This window comes from Curcuma longa, chromosome 4 (assembly GCF_044706935.1).
Source record: "Curcuma longa cultivar G26 ecotype Majalengka, Jawa Barat chromosome 4, ITB_CL_G26_1.1, whole genome shotgun sequence".
In the NCBI taxonomy this organism is placed as follows: Eukaryota; Viridiplantae; Streptophyta; class Magnoliopsida; order Zingiberales; family Zingiberaceae; genus Curcuma; species Curcuma longa.
The window spans coordinates 7,543,421-7,563,018 of NC_133864.1; the positions used below are offsets into that span (position 1 = coordinate 7,543,421).

Sequence of the window (19,598 nt, forward strand, 5' to 3'; positions counted from 1 at the left end):
CAAATTTTAACTCTATGTTCTATCTAATTTAGAAATCATAAATTTACTGTAATATATGTAAACAAAAAATAGTTATAATCGAAACAATTGTCCAAATTTTATAAAATTAATAGAAGAAAAAAATTATTCTGTTTGTTCGGGTTTTTTGCCGAGTCTTACGAAGAATTAGCATGCCTCGTGCAGATATATATAGATACGTATAAACTACATGGCGATCTAGGTTTCTCAATCAAAACCCAATCTCCATCATCATCATCATCTTCTTCTTCTTCTTCTCGTTCTTCTTCTTCGGATCTGCAGTTGCACTCACGATGGACGCCGGAATTGTGAGCTTGAAGGCCAACGATGCATGGCTGAGCCATGCAAGATCAAGAGCAGCTCTCCGCGCTCCGACGGGGAAGCAAGTACATCTCTGGAGCCAAAAAGTGGCCTTCAGAAACGCCAACAACACTCTCCGCTGCAAGATCGAGGCTTCTGTCGCACCCTCTCCTCCTGCAGAAATCGACCACCAAATTCAACGGATTCATCACGAGGCAAGTGCCTGCCATTGATTAAGGTTTTCTGCATGCTTCTGACAATCCATTCATTCACAGCTAGATCACCAACCAAAACCATGCATGCATGTTTTGCAATTGCAGGTTCTTCTCCCGCCCAACGAGCCTGCAGATCCCAAGAATGTCGCAGCCTTCATTCTGGGCGGAGGCACTGGCTCTCATCTTTTTCCCCTCACCAAAACAAGAGCCGTGCCTGCGGTTCCTATTGGGGGATGCTACAAGATCGTTGATGTTCCAATGAGCAACTGCATCAACAGCGGCATCAACAAAATATACATCATGACACAGTTCAATTCGACTTCATTGAATCGGCACATCTCTCGAACCTTTGGCGACGTCGTCTCCAACTTTGGCGGTGGATTCGCAGAGGTAATTATATATTTAACTAGCTAGGAAGAACTTGGTGATGCATCTTGTGCATGGATCTGTCTGATTCCTTTATTTCTCAGGTGTTGGCTGCTACACAATCTCCCGGCGAAACCGGTATGAATTGGTTCCAGGGCACAGCAGATGCCATTAGGCAATTTTCTTGGGTGTTTGATGTGAGTTCTCTCGAGCTTTAACTCTTCTTCCTCTTCCTGTCTAGGATCTTACCGTCTTTTGTTCCTGTGTTTTAGGACAGGAGGAACCAACACATTGAACATGTACTAATTTTGTCCGGCGACCAATTATACCGCATGAACTACATGGAATTAGTCCAGGTAGGAGGGGTATTCGATCGATATATTTTTGTTTGATTTCCATAGCTTTAATTGAATCTACATACTGAAAAGGATGCAACGCAATTTGTAGAAACATGTTGAAACTGGTGCTGATATAACTATATCTTGCATTCCTGTCGATGCAAGGTAAGCAATTACTTTCACTTAGTAGAAAGTGGTCTAGAATCGAAATTTGATCGACTTAGTAGCAATATAATTACTTTCCTTGTAGCCGGGCATCTGAGTACGGATTAGTCAGAGTCGACAAGAATGGTCGCATTACTGAATTTCAAGAGAAACCAAGAGGTGATGATTTGGAAGCCATGGTGAGTGATTTTCCCTGATAACAGATATGATTATCGATCATTCAAGCACTGCACTAACACGAACAAATTAAATGCATTACAGAAGGATGATGGCTCCTTTCACAGATTGTCTCATCATGATACAAACAAGTACCCCTATATCGCATCGATGGGGATTTATGTCTTCAACCGAAAGGCTCTTGAACGACAATTCATGTATGTATCTGTCTGCAACTCTTGTGCAAGTTCATTTCAGTTAGTCTAATTGTTTCAAGAAATGTTTTCTGATTCTTCAGGATCAGAGATGGGAGAGCAAATGACTTTGGACAGCACATCCTGCCTTTGGCCGTGAACTACTTCAAAGTTCAGGTGTGCACTACTTGCTTCCAAATAAACTCAAGATTTCTGTTCACTAACTCGCATATCGTCTCCTAGCTAATGATGTTCTCGTTTCGTTCAGGCATACATGTTCCAGGACTATTGGGAGGATATTGGAACAATAAAAGCATTCTACGAAGCGAATTTGGCACTGACAGAACAGGTTGAAATTAATTAGTGCATAAGAATTAAATTAACAATTTCGAATCGATCTAATAAAGATCCTTATCTATCGATTTTGTAGCCTTCAAAGTTCCAATTCTACGATCAAAGAACACCAATGTACACATCTCCTAGGTACCTACCACCAACTAAAATCGACAAAAGCAAGGTAAGTGTCAGGAAACTGTAACTATAATAATACAATCTTGAAGCATTTTTCAGTCATGCATGTTATGTTCGACAAATGCAGATGCGTAGTTCGATTATTTCTCACGGATGCTTCTTGTACAAGTGTTCCATTGAACGCTCGATCATCGGAGTACGATCACGTATCGGTGCCGAAGCCGAAATAAAGGTTAGCAAAACTGATTTCAGACTTGAAAAACTGATAGCTGGATTCTTGATGGATACTAGTTAACATGTTTATATATATCTTCTTAGAATACATTGATGTTTGGTGCGAATACTTACGAGACCGAAGAACAAATTGCTTCCCTATTGGAAAAGGGTATGGTTCCTATTGGAGTGGGGCAAAACACAAAAATCAGGTAGTATCTCAGATCTGAGATCCTGTTCTGTTTACAGATTACTTAGAACCACTCGAGATTTACTTTAGCACCATAAAATTTGTTTTGCAGGAACTGTATCATTGACACAAATGCTAGGATAGGCCAGAATGTGGTCATTGCTAACAAAGATGTAAGTATGTTTGTATGTTTGTTTGTATCTAAGTCTTTGAGACTAAAGCAAGCTTATCCATGCTAAATGTTGTGTCACAGGGCGTCGAAGAGGCTGATCGATCGAGCGAAGGCTTCTACATAAGATCTGGAATCACAATCGTTTTGAGAAATGCTACTATCAAAGATGGAACTGTGATCTAGAATGGCATTTATCATGGTGTTTTTTGGTTTTTTTTGCTTCTAATAGTTTATAGTAGTAATCTAGGAAATAATTAGTTAATTCTTGCTGTAAATGATGGTTGTCTTGCTGAAAGCAAGCTCCATGAACCAATTGCTCAATCCAAAGACAGAGTTAACAATTTCTGAAATTTTCTTTTTCTACAAATGCTAATTTGCTACTTGCTTCCGCTGAATATGTTTGCCAACAAAAATGCAGTTTAATTTTACCTTCGACTTGATCTTGATGCATCCTCTTCCATCCTTTTGTAGAAAAGGACAAGAAACACTATCAGCCTTTTCCTTTGGAAACTATCTTTGCTTTTATGACCCTTATCTTCTCTCTCAGGTGGCTCCTTTCTCTCAACCTTATCTGGACTAAGTCGGTCATTTTAAAGATTAATCGATTTTCAAAAGTTGAATACATGGATTATAAAAAAAAATTAATATAAAAAATTAAGATCCTGGATAGTTATTACTTGGTCGCATAAAGGAAGCGAGCAACGGCTCATGGCTTGTTATGAAGCTTCTCCGGCAGGGCTACGCAGTCAGAGCCACCGTCAGAGACCCCTGTCAGTCTCTTCACTTTGCATCTACCAACCAAGATAGACATCCAAGCTCACTGTTTTATCGAACCTATGCAGCAAACGAGAAGAAGATTAAGCCGCTGTTGGATCTCCATGGATCAGATGAGCGTCGTCTGACGCTATGGAAAGCGGGCCTGGAGGAGGATGGCAGCTTCGGCGAGGCGGTGAAGGGATGCGAGGGAGTGTTTCACGTGGCAACTCCCATGGACTTCGACTCCAAACATCCAGAGGCGCTCATTTATACATCGGAAATACAGTTACTGAAATGTGAGATTAAATCAGCTAACGAAGCGATCGGTCCATGGATGTAAATGCAGACGAGGTCATCAAGGCCGCGGTGAGTGGGATGCTGAGCGTCATGAGGTCGTGCAAGGAAGCAGGCACGGCGAGGCGGGTGGTGTTCACGTCTTCGGCCGGCGCCGTCAATGTGCAGGAACAGAAGCCGGCGGAGTACGACGAGAGCTCGTGCAGCGACCTGGAATTCTGCCGCCGGACCAAGATGACCGGATGGGTATACATACAGGTGTGTGTGTGTGAGAGAGAGAGAGTGTATGCCGGGCTTTGATCATCGTGTAGTCAAAACACTGCAGATGTACTTCGTGTCCAAAACTCTCGCCGAGAAAGCTGCTGCGGAGTTCGCAGAGAAGCACGGCGTCCACTTCATCAGCATCGTCCCCACGCTCGTCGTCGGACCTTTCGTGACCACCTCGCTGCTGCCCAGCATGATCACCGCCCTCGCGCTAATCACAGGCATATGTTTCCGAACTCTCAAAGTTCTCCCCAATTTCCCCTTTTCAATGGCGATCGACCAAATCTTGAACGTGACGCGCGCATGCGTGCGCAGGCAATGAAGCTCACTATTCGATCCTAAAGCAAGTGCAGTTCGTCCACCTGGACGATCTCTGCGACGCCCTCGTCTTCCTGTACGAGCACCCCGGCGTGGAGGGAAGGCTCATTTGCTCCTCTCATGACCTCACGATCTACGAGCTGTCGAAGATGTTCAGGGAGAGATTCCCTCAATACAGCATCCCCCAAAAGTACGATCTCGGATCAAAAGAAAGAAAGGAAAAAAAATCAGATAAAAGTACAGTGTGGAGGACATGTTTGACTCTGCAATCCGAGTGTGCCTGGAGAAGCAGCTCCTGCAGTTGCAAACTGTGGAGCAGCAGCAGTAGCAGAGCAGTGTGCTCATGAAGAAGAAGATGACTGAGGAAATGAGTTGAATGGATTCATGTTCTTGCTTAAATTGGACGACGATATTCGTATAATAAATTGAGCTTTTATTATATTTTTGCTATTTTTAATTAATATAAAAGTAATAAAAAAACGGGTTTTATTTATAAAATATTTTGTTTAAGAAAAGATCTAAAATGCCCCCGGGTTTTTAGTAGATCATGTCAAATTATTGTAACGGCCGTTATGCAGTCGTAACGGATGTTATGTCAGGGCAACCATCGCTCGACGCTGTGCCGCCACATGCGTTTCTCTCCTGACCCGCAGTCGCTTGCCGCCGCCGTCGAACTCGCCATCGCCACTCGCTCCGCCATCCTCGGACGCGCCGCCCATGCCGTCGCCGTCAAGCACCTGTCCCCTCGACCGCTCCCCGCCTTCCTCTCCAGCCACTTCGTCAACATGTACTCCAAGCTCGACCTCCCTTCCGCCGCTGCAGCCGTGCTCTCCCTCGACCCTGACCCCTCCGTCGTCACGTGGACCGCTCTCATCTCAGGTGCCTCCCAGAACGGCCGTCCCCTCTCTGCCCTGGCCCACTTCGCCGCCATGCTCCGCTCCTCCGTTCGCCCCAACGACTTCACCTTTCCTTCCGCCTTCAAGGCCGCCGCCTCTGCCCGGATGCCCGTCGCCGGACGTCAGATTCACACCACGGCCTTCAAGTGCGGCTTCCTTGCCGACGCCTTCGTGGCCTGCGGCGCCCTCGATATGTACTACAAAACTGGTCTCTCTGTCGATGCGCGACGCCTGTTCAGTGAAATGCCTCAGAGAAGTGTAGTTGCTTGGAACGCAGTGATGACCAATGCGGTGCAAGATGGACGGCCAGTAGAGGCAATCGACGCCTTCGTCAAGCTTCGCTTGGATGGAGGAGTCCCAAATACCATCTCTCTTTGTGCCTTCTTAAACGCCTGCGCTGGTGTTTCTTACTCGTCTCTTGGAGCCCAGCTCCATGTCTTCGCGATCCAATCGGGGTTCCTTGATGATGTTTCAGTCGGCAACGGGCTCATTGATTTCTATGGTAAATGCCACATGGTTTTCGAGGCGCAGAAAGTGTTTGATGAAATGCGCGTTAGGAATGATGTCTCATGGTGCTCCCTAATAGTTGTATATGCACAGAATTATGCTGAAGAAGAGGCTTTTAGAGTGTATCTGGGTGCAAGGAGAGAAGGAATTCTGCCCACAGATTTCATTGTCTCTAGTGTCCTCACCACTTGTGCTGGCCTCTCTGGGCTCGACCTTGGTCGGGCATTGCATGCTGTTGCTGTCTGTTCTTGCATCACCAGCAACATATTTGTTGGGAGTGCTCTTGTTGACATGTATGGTAAATGTGGGAGCATCAGGGAGGCCGAGCAGGCATTTGAGGAATTGCAACAGCCGAATCTCATCTCGTGGAATGCTCTGATAGGAGGGTATGCTCAGCTTGGTGATGCACATATGGCTCTCTCTATATTTGATGACATGATAAGATATGGTCAGGTAGCACCCAACTACATCACATTGGTGAACGTGATCAGTGCTTGTGGCAGGGGAGGATTCACAAAGGATGGATTATACTTGTTCGAGACGATGAAAGAAAGGTTTGGGATTGAACCAAGAACAGAGCACTATGCATGTGTGGTGGATTTGCTTGGACGTGCAGGGATGGAAGAGCGCGCATATGAGTTTATCAAAACAATGCCAGTTAGGCCATCAATCCCCATGTGGGGAGCACTTCTTGGTTCTTGCAAAATTCATGGGAAGACTGAGTTGGGAAAGATCGCTGCACAGAAGCTGTTTGAGATTGACCCCCAAGACTCTGGGAATCACGTGCTGCTCTCCAACATGTTTGCTTCAGCTGGAAGGTAGGTTGAATGGTTTACATATAGTGCAAATTTCAAACTATTATATCAGATACTTCAAATTAGTTTATAATTCTTGTACGGAATAGGTATACTTTGTTAAAGGAAGATGGAACTTCTTATTTAAAGGAAGGGAACTTTCTTCATGCCATGGTCGAAAGTCCATTCTGTTTCTCAGTACTGATTTAAAAAAATAGGCTAGATGTGTAGGGGTATTGTGTTTTTTTTTTTAATGAAAATTGAGCCCCACCTAGTGGGATAAGGCTTGGTTGTTGTTGTTGTCGATGATGAAAATTGAGGAGGATAAGTTAAGTGCATGAATAAAATGCTATAAATTCACTTGCATAACTAAAGAAAATAGATCTTGATAAGCAAGTGGCTTTACATCTCTACCAATATGTCCCCATTTTGAAATCTTGAAACCTTATTGTAGTTTTAGTAGTCGGTTTAAACTAAAATTGATCTTGATTAGGATGTGTGTACATCTCTACCAATAAATCCCCAATTTGAAATCTTAAAACCTGATTGCAGTTTTAGTAGTCTGTTGAAACAGTCAGTCATTGCCATCCCTGAGAAAGTAAAATGTTGTTGTTCTTTTGCTTTAACTACTAATGTGCAGTATCTGGCACTGAGCATATGAGAAAAAGTAAAAGAAGGTAAATACAGACCTTATCTTGTTGGAGCATTGTGCATTTCATATACTTAGGGGTATAATGGATGCATATGAGAAAAAGTTAAAGAAGGTAAATCCAGTTACAGACCTTATCTTGTTGGAGCATTGTGCATTTCATATACTTAGGGTATAATGGATGCATATGCAGTCCTTTTTAAGAACTTAGTCAATATAAACCATCCACGACTTGTTAATATATAATCAATGGCTTGCTAACATATAATAAAAGAAATAAGGTCTATGTTTCTAAGTTTTATCCAATAACTAAAACATATAGTGGCTATTCATAAAACTTGGAACTTTGATGTTTAAATTTGTTAAATCTTCTTTGTGAAAGGTATTTATCTGACATAATTGAATTCATCTCATTCCTTGTTTGCTTCAAGAGGCAAAGTAGGGAATGTGAAGGGTTAGGTCATAGGAGCCATCTATGGTTTATATATGAGATGGATTTTAGCTTTTAGTTGTAAGTTGGACAGATGTGAGTTGCCTCAGGCCCTCAGCCTCAAACCTCATAGATTGTCTTGCACTTGGTGAACCAAATTGAGGTTAGAGCAATCTGCAATCCACTTATTTAGTGCTTGGTTCTGAGGTTTGAAATCTCCTGTATGAGCTGTGTGAATATCACAAAACATGCCTTTTTGATTCATGAAAATCTCCTTAAGTTGCATTGTATTTAATTTCATGAAACTCTTACTCCCTATGGTTCTGTATCATGTTTATAGATGGACAGAAGCAACAGAAGTGCGAAAGGAAATGAAAGATGTCGGGATCAAGAAAGATCCAGGATGCAGTTGGATCACATGGAAGAATGTGGTGCATGTTTTTCAAGCAAAGGACACAACCCATGAGATGAACAATGAAATCCAAGCGATGTTGCGCAAACTAACAAACGAGATGCAGGCAGCTGGATACACACCTGATACGCAATATGCCCTTTATGATTTAGAAGAAGAAGAAAAGGAGAATGAGGTGCTCCAACACAGTGAGAAGCTTGCTCTCGCCTTTGGGCTCATCTCCATTCCCCCCAGCCTCCCGATAAGAATCACCAAAAACCTCCGAGTATGCGGGGACTGCCACCAGTATATTAAGTTCATCTCAGGCATTGTTGATCGAGAGATCGTTGTGAGGGACAACAACAGGTTCCATTATTTTAAAGATTATCAGTGCTCTTGCGATTATTGGTGAAAGTTATATTGCCATCAGTGACAATTCGATATATCTCTCAGGGCCAGCAAAAATAGTCTGGCAAAGAGAATTGAAGATCCTGCTTCTCATCATCAGTCCACATGACTGGCAATTGTCATTGCAGTAAGGAACACCATTTCGACGAACTTGCATTCAGTGAGTCATCAGATCAAGATACCTCATACTGAACCAGAATCTGCATTCCATTATATTCTCTCTTTTTTTTTCTCCTTATTTTTAAGTTATGATGTATGTCTAGGCTACCACTGTTTCGAAAATACTGAGACAGAACAGTTCTTATCCAAAGAATGATACGGGACATTCATTCATTGTACAAATGAAAAATGATCTCATTAAAATTTGCAAGACTTCTTTTGCATCGTGAAATTGCGTTGTGTTCATGTCGTTACATTGTTTTAGTAAATTAATTAAAAATAATTTACTTTAAAATATTATAACAGAATGTTTTATACCAAAAAATGATAATCTTGTTTGAATTTTATCATTTATGATATAAAAAATTATCGTTAAAATATCTCTGAATTAAAAATAAAATAGGAGGGTCCCATCGTAATTACTCAAAGAAGGAATGGATTAATAGCATGGCCAAGTATATCTGCACCATCATAATTTGTAATTTGTATTTAGTATTCTTCGTGTTTTTCTATAGAGTAATGATAGACTGTATGAAAATGTAACATGACATTCTTCAGGCCTTGTGTGTGTCTGGGATTTCATGCTATATTTTCATGTAGTCTTCATTTCTCTTTCCTATATTTACACGAGTTATTTTACGTTGCAATACATAAACAAAATGAGATTATCAATAAATATTTCAATTAAATAATATAAAATTATGATAAATGTATTAAAATAAAAATAACATAATTATCATTTTATAATTATCTGAATTAAGGTACTCTCATTTGATAATATGGAAGAGAATAGTTGATGACTCAAAATTTTTACATCCAAAAAAGAAACCAACAACAAACTACACAGCATTTATTACATAATTTTTACATATATCGTAAATCCAATCCAAAACTTCAATTGGTCACTTTTAATTATTTAACCGAATATGACAGTCTGTAATACATAATTATTTCACCGAATTAGATTAATGATCCAACAACAATATATAGATTATGATATCAAGAAGCCCTCAATGTAACGATACAATCGACTGACATAGATTATGATATATAGATATGTAGCCAAGAAATTCATATAATGTGATAATAATATATCTATTTTCTTCGGGTCCACCTTAAACCTTAGTGAGATCAAATCATAAATTAAAGTTAGGTAAAGCAACAAAATCACTTAATTTATATTGAAATTAACCTCAAAACGCAAGAAACAAAAATAATCAAAGTTTATCCATAACATAAAAGCATTCAATATTACAAACTCCTACTAAAATTGAATATCATATGAGGACACGACACTCATACAAACAGTATGCTCATGAAATCCCTTGGGTGGCATTACTTTAGTACACGGATTCACAATCATGGAGTTTGTTCTAATATACTTTATAGACGATTGTCCATTCCAAACTCTTCTTTCACAATCAAGAACTTTGTCTATATGTTTTGACTTCGAGTTCCTATTGTTGTTGGAATATAGAACTGCTGATTTATTATCACAAAATAACTTGAGTGGTCTATCAATATCATCCACTATACGCAATCCCATGATAAAATTCCACAATCATATTCTATGATTGGACACATACAAAATAACTTGGTCTAATCTTGGATTACTCAAATATCTACCTAGCATACCAGTAATGTATGCAAAGTCCAAACACATACAAACTTGAGCATACATTAAACTTCTTACTACTGAAGCTTAAGTAATCTCTTGCATTTCTTTTTACTCAAAGTCATTCTTAGGGTAGACTAATGTGTTTCCCTTAAACACAAGGTATCACCGAGTTTATAATTTTACATGTCATACCTTTTCAGAACCTTTTCGATGTAACTCTTTTGTGATAATACCAGAATACCCCAAGAGCAGTCTCAGTGTATTTGTATATATACCTAATACAAAAGAGGTATCATCAAAATCTTTCGTCTCAAAATTCCTAACTAGAAAAATCTTGGTTTCATGTAATAAGCCTATATCGTGGCTGGCAAACAAAATATTATTGACATATAAGACTAATAAAATATATTTGCTTCTACAGAATTTATGGTATATATACAATCATCAACCAAATTTATCTCAAAATCTAACGAGATGATCTCTTGATGAAATTTGAAATACCATTATTGAGATGTCTGTTTGAGACCATAGATGGATTTTTAAAGTTTGCACATCATATTCTTTGAATCTTTCAATTCAAAGTTTTCTGATTGCACCATATAGATCACTTCATCAATGTCTCCATTGAGGAAGACGGCCTTTACATCCATCTATAGCAACTCAAGATCAAAATGTACTATCAATGTCAATGATCCGGATGGAACGACGTGGGCAAAACAGGTAGGATAAGGTGGGGCCCCAGAAGACACGTGGCAAGGACGGAACATACAACAAAGAAAGCCGACAGCCCTTGGGAAAAAAGGAAAGGGATTTGTAGCCCGAATCTCAGACACACACCTATCTCAGAGAGCGGCATACAGACACTTTATCCCCGCATCCAGGGACAACACCCCACACGTGCCACACAACCAACCTTGCTAAAGTAGCGAGCATCTGCACCGAAGACATCTCGCAAAACCAGGTAGGCAGACCAGCCCCTAACCCACTTCCCAGGTAGGGCAAAGGCAGGACCAACTTACCAGACCAACTCCTGCAGAGCCACCTGATACCTCACAACTAACAGGTAAGTAAAACCACAACCAAAGGCCAACCTCCTAAGTAGGTCGCCGCAACATAAGCCGACCTTGTTACCAGGTCGCCGCACCATAAGCCGACCTCATCACCAGGTCGCCGCATCATAAGCCGACCTACACAGGAGGCCAACATGTACCAGGGGCCAGCGCCTAACTGTAGGCGCCCGGCCCTACCTAGAGGAAGGGTTTCCTATTGGTCTCCTCCACCACAACACACATAAGAAGGCCAGAAGGGACCCGCCTACCTACACCACTAGGAATACCAGCCAGGAGCGCCTCGCACCAGTACATTTCACCCCCGCAGGTTGGTCACACCCAACAAAGAGATAACACCTAAGCAGAAAGAACAAAGCTCCTTCGCAACATTTATCCACAAGAGGCACTCCAGTCAATCGCGACCCTTCAAAGAAGATAAGAGGCAGGGGAGGACCAACGGATCTGAAGAACTTTTCATACAGCGGACCCTGTAAGTCCGCCACCTCCTCCAATCCCAAGCAGCTAGATCCGAAGATATCGCCCCCCCCCCCTCTTGCTCTATATAAACCTCACAGGTATGACATCAAACCCATCTTGAATCCGAGGGGTACATTTCTACTTTTCTGTTGATCTGACTTGAGCGTCGGAGTGGCCACGCCGGGATCCCCCGGCGCCCAGCTAATCCGTGTTTCCAGTGCCCCCTGCAGGTCCTTTCTCCTCCGCGGTCTCGGGATTGGGCGACGCGGCCACCCCCTTGTCCGGTGATTCCGCTATCGTCGGTAAAGAGCCGGAACAGTCAATATAATCCTAAAAGAGTCTTTCAATGAAATCGGTGAGAAAGTCGATCTCTACAGTCGATGTCTTCTTTCTGTGTGAAGTCTTTCGTGACAAGATGAATCTTGTATCTATCCACATTGCCTTTAAAATATTTCTTTAATTTTAAATATTCATTTGCAACCAATGCAATTCCTTACGTACTATTTATTGCGTAGGTAATAACTTAATTATTATTCTTTAATTTTTTGATCCAACATCAAAGACAAAGTTAACCAGATATGCGAGACATTAATTTGTCAATGGAAGCTCAGAGTTATAAATTCTCCCGAAAAACTCTATCACTCCCAACGTTTCAATTGTCGCTGTCACTAGGTATAGGAGGTTTCCCCAGCTCATCATTCACTTCGTCAAACCTTTTCCATGACTCCTTTGCACTCTCGATCAAGTCCACGGCCAAAATCATATCGAGAACAGCCTGCAAGATCAATACCAAAAACGTGTATTAGGGTCGATCGGTCGGGTCAGGTCGGATTAGCTTGATCGAGCCATCGGAGTTCGATCGATCGATTGAGATAGATATATTAGTTTCAGTTAGGCTAAACTGGAATGTTTAAGGTTAATTAGTTCCTTAAAAACGCTAGCTAGGAACGTAACTAACCCTGAGAAGATGAATTCTGGAGTCGTGTTCCATGGCATCGATCTTCTCCAAGACCTTTTTTGCCTTTTGATACTTGTGCTGCATTGGATTCATATGCATTAATCTTATATATTTTTTTTATATTTTTGGATATTTATCAAAACAAAAGTAATATTTAAAGAAGGGTTTTAAATAAAAAATGATCGTTAAAATATCTCTTAATTAAAAATAAAATATATAGGAGGGTTTTATTGTTATAACTCAAAGAAGGGATGGATTAATACCATGGCTATGTATATCTGCACCATCGCAATTTGTATTTCATATTCTTCCTCAGAATTTGAAATATCTCTGTCGGTTATTCTGATTGCACCCTGAAATACAGAGACAAAATGAGATCATAATAATTTTGAAAGGACACACTATATCTTAATAATGCCCACCTATTTATTAAAAATTATATTTATTTATTTATTTTTATTAAAATAATTTTTAGAAAAATACTACTGTTTAATAAAATAAAAGTTGGATGGCGTTTTTTTAGAAAGTAAAATTATAATTAATTATTATTTTAAAAAAAAAACAAAGGCCAAGCCAAGAGATGATGAACCTTTGATATCGTCTGTTGCAGCAGCTGGAAGTGGTTCCGTGGAAGAAGGCGAAAAGCATAATCAAGCAGATTTTTGCAAGAATCCTCGCGCCTCAACATGATCTCGTCTAGCAAATGCTGCGTCTTCACCAACCTGCTCGTCGCGGTCCCGCGCTCTTCTCCCGCTCGCTCGCCGGCGCCGGCGCCGACACTGCGCTAGGCATCGCCGGCGCCGGCGGAGACACTGCGCTAGGCATCGCCGCCGCCCTCGACAGGCAAACGGAAGCACCCACCGCGCAAGCGGCAGCCACGGCCAGTGCCTGCAGCCCCGCCGCCTTGCTGCAGCTGCCCGTTCTTGCCTTCCCGACGTTGCCCGGTCCTTCGGGAGGGCGGGAGGAGGCAACCGACGATGAGCAAACGCGACCTCTGAAAATACGAGAAGTTGACCGGAGAACATGAGTCTTCGCCGGCGCCGGCGAGAGGCGGACGTGGCTCCGTCTGATCTGGTGAGCTCCGAGGGCGAAGGTAGCTTGGAAGCCGAGGAGTGCGGATGCCATCGGTTGTTGATTGATTTAAGCAAACAGTAAGAATGATAATAATATATATAGAGAGAAATGAAGAAGAGAATACAGTGATTTCGTGTGCTTCGGGACATCTTTTTCGTGTTCTCCTTCGTTCTTCCTTCTTTGGGCAAAGGATCTATATATTCTTTTCCTTCAACTTAACCTTCAAATCTAATTTATTCGATTTAGTTTAAATTAATTTAATTAATTTGTGTAAGGAGCTAATGATATAAAAATCACGCCTCTAATTACATGAATAGTGAGGAGGGTATCTATTAACTATTACAACCGTGTAGTTAATTTTTATTTAAATTTATATATAATTTTTTATCAACTTAATTAAAATTAGTATATTTTTCATTAACTATAATAATGTAGTAGTCAATTAATAATTGTTATAACGTTGTGTTGTAGTAGTTAATTAATTTTTATTATTATATTTTTATGATAAATTTGATTATGTTGAAATAATTTTAATTAAATTTGAATAATTTTGATCTAGATGATTAAAAAAATTTCGAATTTTATATATTAACCCAGAACCGGACCCACCAATGGCTTCCGTGGTATTGATGAGTACAATACTTTTCGACGAAGAGTCAATGAATTAAAAATTTATGAAGATTGAGCCGTCAAACCAAACCGCCACGTCGAATCTCGTAACAGCGATCCGTGATATTAGCCGTTGGATCTCCATCTGACGGATATCGTATTTCCAAGTTCAAGATGCTGAGCCAGTGTGGGCCGCCGCCGCCGCCAACCTAGATGCAACTGGTAACCATATGCCCAATTTACCCCTGTGTTTTATCTAAATCAACCATTATGTCCTACATATAGAAATTTATCAGACAATAGTCTCAGTGGCATTCTCGACATTTAATACAGAAAGGCATTAGGGAGCCATTGGTTCTTTTCTTCCTCGGAGCACGACAAGTCGGGGAGATTCCGGAGGAGACGACGCAGCGATCTGTAATAAGCTTTCGCTCACGAAAAAAGAAAGTTTTTCGATTCCTGACGAGGAGATGATGGAGGTAATCATCCTGAGATTGAAGAGTGAAGAAGCGTTCTATTTTGGGTATTTTTTTGTTTTGATAATTTTTCTTCCAGACGAGGACGGTTCGAGTTTGGAATATCTCGGATCTGGCCGGAGAAAGGGAGATCCGGGAATTTTTCTCTTTTTCGGGAGATATCGAGCATATCGAGATCCGAGGGTAAGCGCTTCGTGTTTTGTTTTTGCCATTATTCTTGGTTTTTCTTTCCGCTGCTTGATCTGATCTCTTGTCGACTGAAGCTGTACTCAGAGCTCTAAATTTTACTGGAGTTTTTTTTAATCCCTCTAAAATTAAAGAAATCAGGCAAAAGGTTGAGTATTTCGTGGTGAATAACCTAAGTTATTTGAAAATTTTGTTTTTAATATCTCAAGAACTGCTTCAATGGGAAGAAGTTGTGAAATTAGCTAGCAATATGGTTACCATTTTAGAATTTTCCCCTGTTTTGTATCTTGTGTATACTGAAGATGAAAGCTCATAAATGTTTAAAATGATCAATAATGTGTATATTGTGATTAATATGAACCTATATATTTTTGTTATGAGTCAATATTAACTTGCTTTACTAATAATAATAGTAGTATATTAAGTAACACATTATATTATTCTATATATTTTAAGATTTAAAAAAAGCATTCCAAATAAGATAGAATCTTTTATTTTAAATTTTTATGTGAACCTTATGATTGCTGATGCTAAACCTCACTTTGACAACCTTGCAACTATATATTCTCAATTAAATAGGACAATTGTGTCTTGTAGCATGTAAAACTTTTCATGGGCATCAGAATTTGGAAAGAGAAACAAGGCAAGAAAGAAACACATGCTTCTTGGACATCCATCCAGTTTAAGGAAAGGTGTTTTCATGTGTCTAACTTGTGACGAAATGCTTTCTTCCTTCTGAAATAGTTCAATAAATAATCATTGAATTTTCTATTTTATTTTTGAGATTTTGAATACATTATTGTTTGGATTCTTGCTACATAATTTTGCATATGCAAATATTATTTATTTAACCATTTGCATAACTCAAAATACTGATTTTTCATCAAATTAATGGTCTGTTATGCTTGTTTTTTGCTTCTAGGGAGCCACTATGATTGACCGACTTGTCAACATAGCTTCTGTAGAAAATTATGTTCCTAGAATTGAGGAGATATGTGAAGAGTTTATAGATACATAATATTTCTGTGGTTGCTTCATTTGTTAAGTTCCTTTCATGTAGCAAGTTGCATGCAGTAAATGAGGCAGAAATTGCAATCCCTGACTCCATGACAAATGTTGAGGTTTCTATAACAAACAGTACAACATTTACTCAAAGCCCTACTTCATACAAGAATAAATTTATATGATATTAGTGGAACAAGTATTCTAATTCTATATATCCATGTAGGGTAAAAGTGGTCTGAGTGTTCTCATGTCGTTGTTGTCTCGACCCTTCTAGCAAAGGGTTCAGCCCTCAAACAAGATACTTTCAGCAAAGCTAAATCATTTGATGAGAAGCATAGATTATCAGCTTGTGCATCCGAAAGGGTTATTTCCTTTGATAGACGGGTTGGCCTTTCAGAGAAATTTAATGTTTGAATCTCTATCGTCAATGAGAAAGTAAAATCTGTGGATTAAAAGCTACATTTGTCTGATAAGACAATAGCTACCGTAATTGCAGCAGAGCGCAAACTAAATGACACAGGCACATCAGTGAAGACAAACAGGTAGTTGTGTTTTCTGCAGCATAAGGTCTTTGCCATACTTTCTTTTCAACTAAAGTTTACTGCAAAATTAAGAGAAATTAAAGTAGCATCATGCAACTTTTTTTAGCATCGAAAAAGGGTCGTGTAATATATCCTTACACTAAACTTTTAGTGTTCAGCATCCTGTCTGGTACTAATGAACTTGAATGTGGTCACTTGTTTCTTTTAGTAACAAATAACCTTGAATGAGGTTAAAGTACCTAATGAACTTTTTGTTGCTTTGTTAATTATACATCAAACTTGCTGTTGGTTCACTACTTGATAGCTGAAATTTATATCAGAATCAACTTAAGTAGCACATTGTTAGGATTAATATATAAGATGGTCTGTTTGATTCTGTATTTCATTGCAATGCCTTTTGCTCATAGAAACAAATGAAAGAGGTTGTTAAGGTTCTCATAGGTTTGATCAAGCATGTCTAACATATTTAAAAAATAAAGAAAGCATAATCATGGAGATGCAGATTGCATTTATCGCCATTAAAGATGGTTCTGTCTCGTAATTCTTCAGAAAATAAAACATGAGTACCAGCAAATGGATTGTATATGAAACACTTTTAAAAATTCTAGGGTAAAAATCAAAGGACATCTCAAATTATACAAATCAAAAGAGCTTTAAAAAAAAAAAAAAGGCCTCAAATTATACGTTTCAAAGGTATTGTAACAATTACGATTAATTGCTAGTTGTCATAATGTGTATGTTATTTTGTAATTATTACAATATATAGAAGTTAATAATAATTGTTACAATATTGTTCTTTACTTCTAGAATTATTATAATAATTATAATTAACTATTATAATGTGTACAAATTACTAAGTAGTTGTTATAACTATTTTAAAATAATTTTGATAAATTAAAAATAATTTTGATGAAATTTAAATAATTTTGATAAGTTGGCAAAGAGTATTTTAATATAATAGTGTTTAGAGTTTAAAATTTAGAGTTTGATTTTAATATTTAAGTTTAGTCACAATATGTAGAAGTTAATCGGCATAGCTGTTACAACGTGAAAAATTAAATTATTGTAATGTTTGAAATTAGAATTTAAGATACTGGATTTAGAATTTAACTAGAATGCGTAGAAGTGACATAGCTGTTACAACATGAAAATTTTAATTATTATAATATTTGGAATTAGAATTTAAGATTCAAGATTTAAATGTGTAGAAGTTATTCATTAGCTGTTCTAACGTATAAAAGTTATTCAGTAACTGTTACAATATATAAAAATTATTTAATAGTTACTATAATATAAAAAAAAGTAATTATTTCATTAAAATTGTAAATCATAAACTTTGTATATTATTATATTAAAATATTTTTATTAATTTAATTAAAATTATTTAAATCTCATTTTAAAAAATTTAATTCATTAAAATCACTAACATTTTAATAATTGTTATTGGAATAATATTATATTAAATATTACATATTATATCAGCAATTCAGATTTTAGGTAATCGTAGGGCTACAATATCAACAATAGTAGCTTCTACACGATCATGAAATTGACTGTGGAAAATCGTTAAGATAATAAATTTCACCGCTATACAATTATGAAATTGGCTGTGTGAGATGATGATAAAAATTTTACTTGACTAGCGTTTACGTTGTAACAAATGACCAGGATGCAATTATACGTTGTAACAAATGATTCTACAGGATGACAATTACAGGCTTTCTTCACAGTTAAAAGGCTAAACGAGTCATGACTCAATCGACAAGACCACCTCCCGCGGAGGCGGGGCCGGTTTCATCGTCGCCGGCTTCTCCGGCGACGATCGGCAGACGGGGCAGGAGGAGTGCGACCTCAGCCAAGGGTCAACGCACTCGACGTGGAAGAGGTGCCCGCACTCCGGCAGCCGCCGCAGCACGTCCCTTTCACGGTACTCCGCCAAACAAATTGCGCAGCACGCCTTTTCCAGCCCTGCGCAGGCGCCCGCCTCCGAGTACACCACCTTCGGCCACCTCATCAGCGTCGCCTCGTCAATGCCGCCGTCGCCGGCTGCCGCCCCCCGCGCTGCCGTGGCGTCATCCTCCTCCCTCATTCTGGTGCAATAGTAGGAGGCAATTCCGGTGGCCGCCACCAGGAGGAAGGCCGCGACGGAGACGGCGAGCCCGACGCCTAAGCCAGTCACCCGCGGCGGCTCCTGCGCCGGCTGCATGGCGCCGGCGGAGGTAGTGCTGAAGCTGGCATAAGGATGACCCTGCACCACCATCACGTCCGACCGTCGCTTCTCATCGAGATTCGTAAACGGCTACCTCAATTCGCTACCATCACTTTACGGTTCTGCTTTAAAAGCGCGGGGTTTCTTGATCCCGAAGGAGGCGGCGGACTATCACAAGGGCTCTACAGACATTACACTCACCAGTTTCGCCATCAGTGACGTGCAGAAGAAGGAAGACAAGCAGAGTTGCATTGACATTAATAATTTGGAGTAAAATAATCGAGATTTTTTTTTATGATAATAAACTTTTGCAGGAAAAATTTTGAGCAAAAGATTAGAAGGGCACATCAAATTATATAAATCGTTAAAAGATTTTTTTTTCTAAAAAAAACAAAAAGTCTAACCGATGCTCTCTCAAATATTTTACACTAAAAATACTACGACTTAAAAAATATAATTATTTCATTTTAATCAAATTTACTTTATATAAAATATTATTATATTAAAATATATTTTTTAACTTAGTCAAAATCAATTAAATTTTATCAAAATCATTTTAAACTAATCAAAATAATTTTAATAGCTATTTAGATAGTTGATATATAATTATAGTTAAAATTTTAAATCTTAAATATTATTATATTAAAATGATGAAAATTATTTAAATTTTATCAAAATTAAATTTTAAAATAATTATAAAATCTAATTAAATAGTTACTATAATTGTATCG

General features: G+C 39.1%; 3 protein-coding genes and 2 pseudogenes across 3 annotated transcripts; 3 read left to right on the plus strand and 2 right to left on the minus strand.

Annotated features, from left to right (window-relative positions):
• The first annotated feature begins 311 nt into the window (after nt 1-311).
• Nucleotides 312-2,981, plus strand: LOC141827014 (glucose-1-phosphate adenylyltransferase large subunit 1-like). The gene is made up of 14 exons (XM_074714304.1): nt 312-533; nt 639-923; nt 1,004-1,096; nt 1,172-1,255; nt 1,347-1,402; nt 1,488-1,581; nt 1,664-1,776; nt 1,857-1,929; nt 2,021-2,101; nt 2,183-2,269; nt 2,351-2,455; nt 2,542-2,648; nt 2,739-2,799; nt 2,880-2,981. Exons 1-14 carry the CDS (start codon nt 312-314, stop codon nt 2,979-2,981), a joined length of 1,563 nt encoding a protein of 520 aa, XP_074570405.1.
• Nucleotide 2,982: 1 nt separating this feature from the next.
• On the plus strand, nt 2,983-4,789 carry LOC141827015 (dihydroflavonol 4-reductase-like; annotated as a pseudogene).
• Nucleotides 4,790-5,059: 270 nt separating this feature from the next.
• Nucleotides 5,060-8,836, plus strand: LOC141828033 (pentatricopeptide repeat-containing protein At4g14850). Its single transcript, XM_074715381.1, has 2 exons — nt 5,060-6,651; nt 8,047-8,836. Exons 1-2 carry the CDS (start codon nt 5,060-5,062, stop codon nt 8,507-8,509), a joined length of 2,055 nt encoding a protein of 684 aa, XP_074571482.1. The 3' UTR covers nt 8,510-8,836.
• Nucleotides 8,837-12,460: 3,624 nt separating this feature from the next.
• LOC141827016 (uncharacterized) lies at nt 12,461-13,891 on the minus strand (annotated as a pseudogene).
• A 4,452-nt stretch (nt 13,892-18,343) lies between these two features.
• Nucleotides 18,344-19,015, minus strand: LOC141828641 (putative RING-H2 finger protein ATL71). The gene has a single exon (XM_074716101.1). The coding sequence runs from the start codon at nt 18,916-18,918 to the stop codon at nt 18,406-18,408; it is 513 nt and encodes a 170-aa protein (XP_074572202.1). The 5' UTR covers nt 18,919-19,015; the 3' UTR covers nt 18,344-18,405.
• Nucleotides 19,016-19,598: the final 583 nt, after the last annotated feature.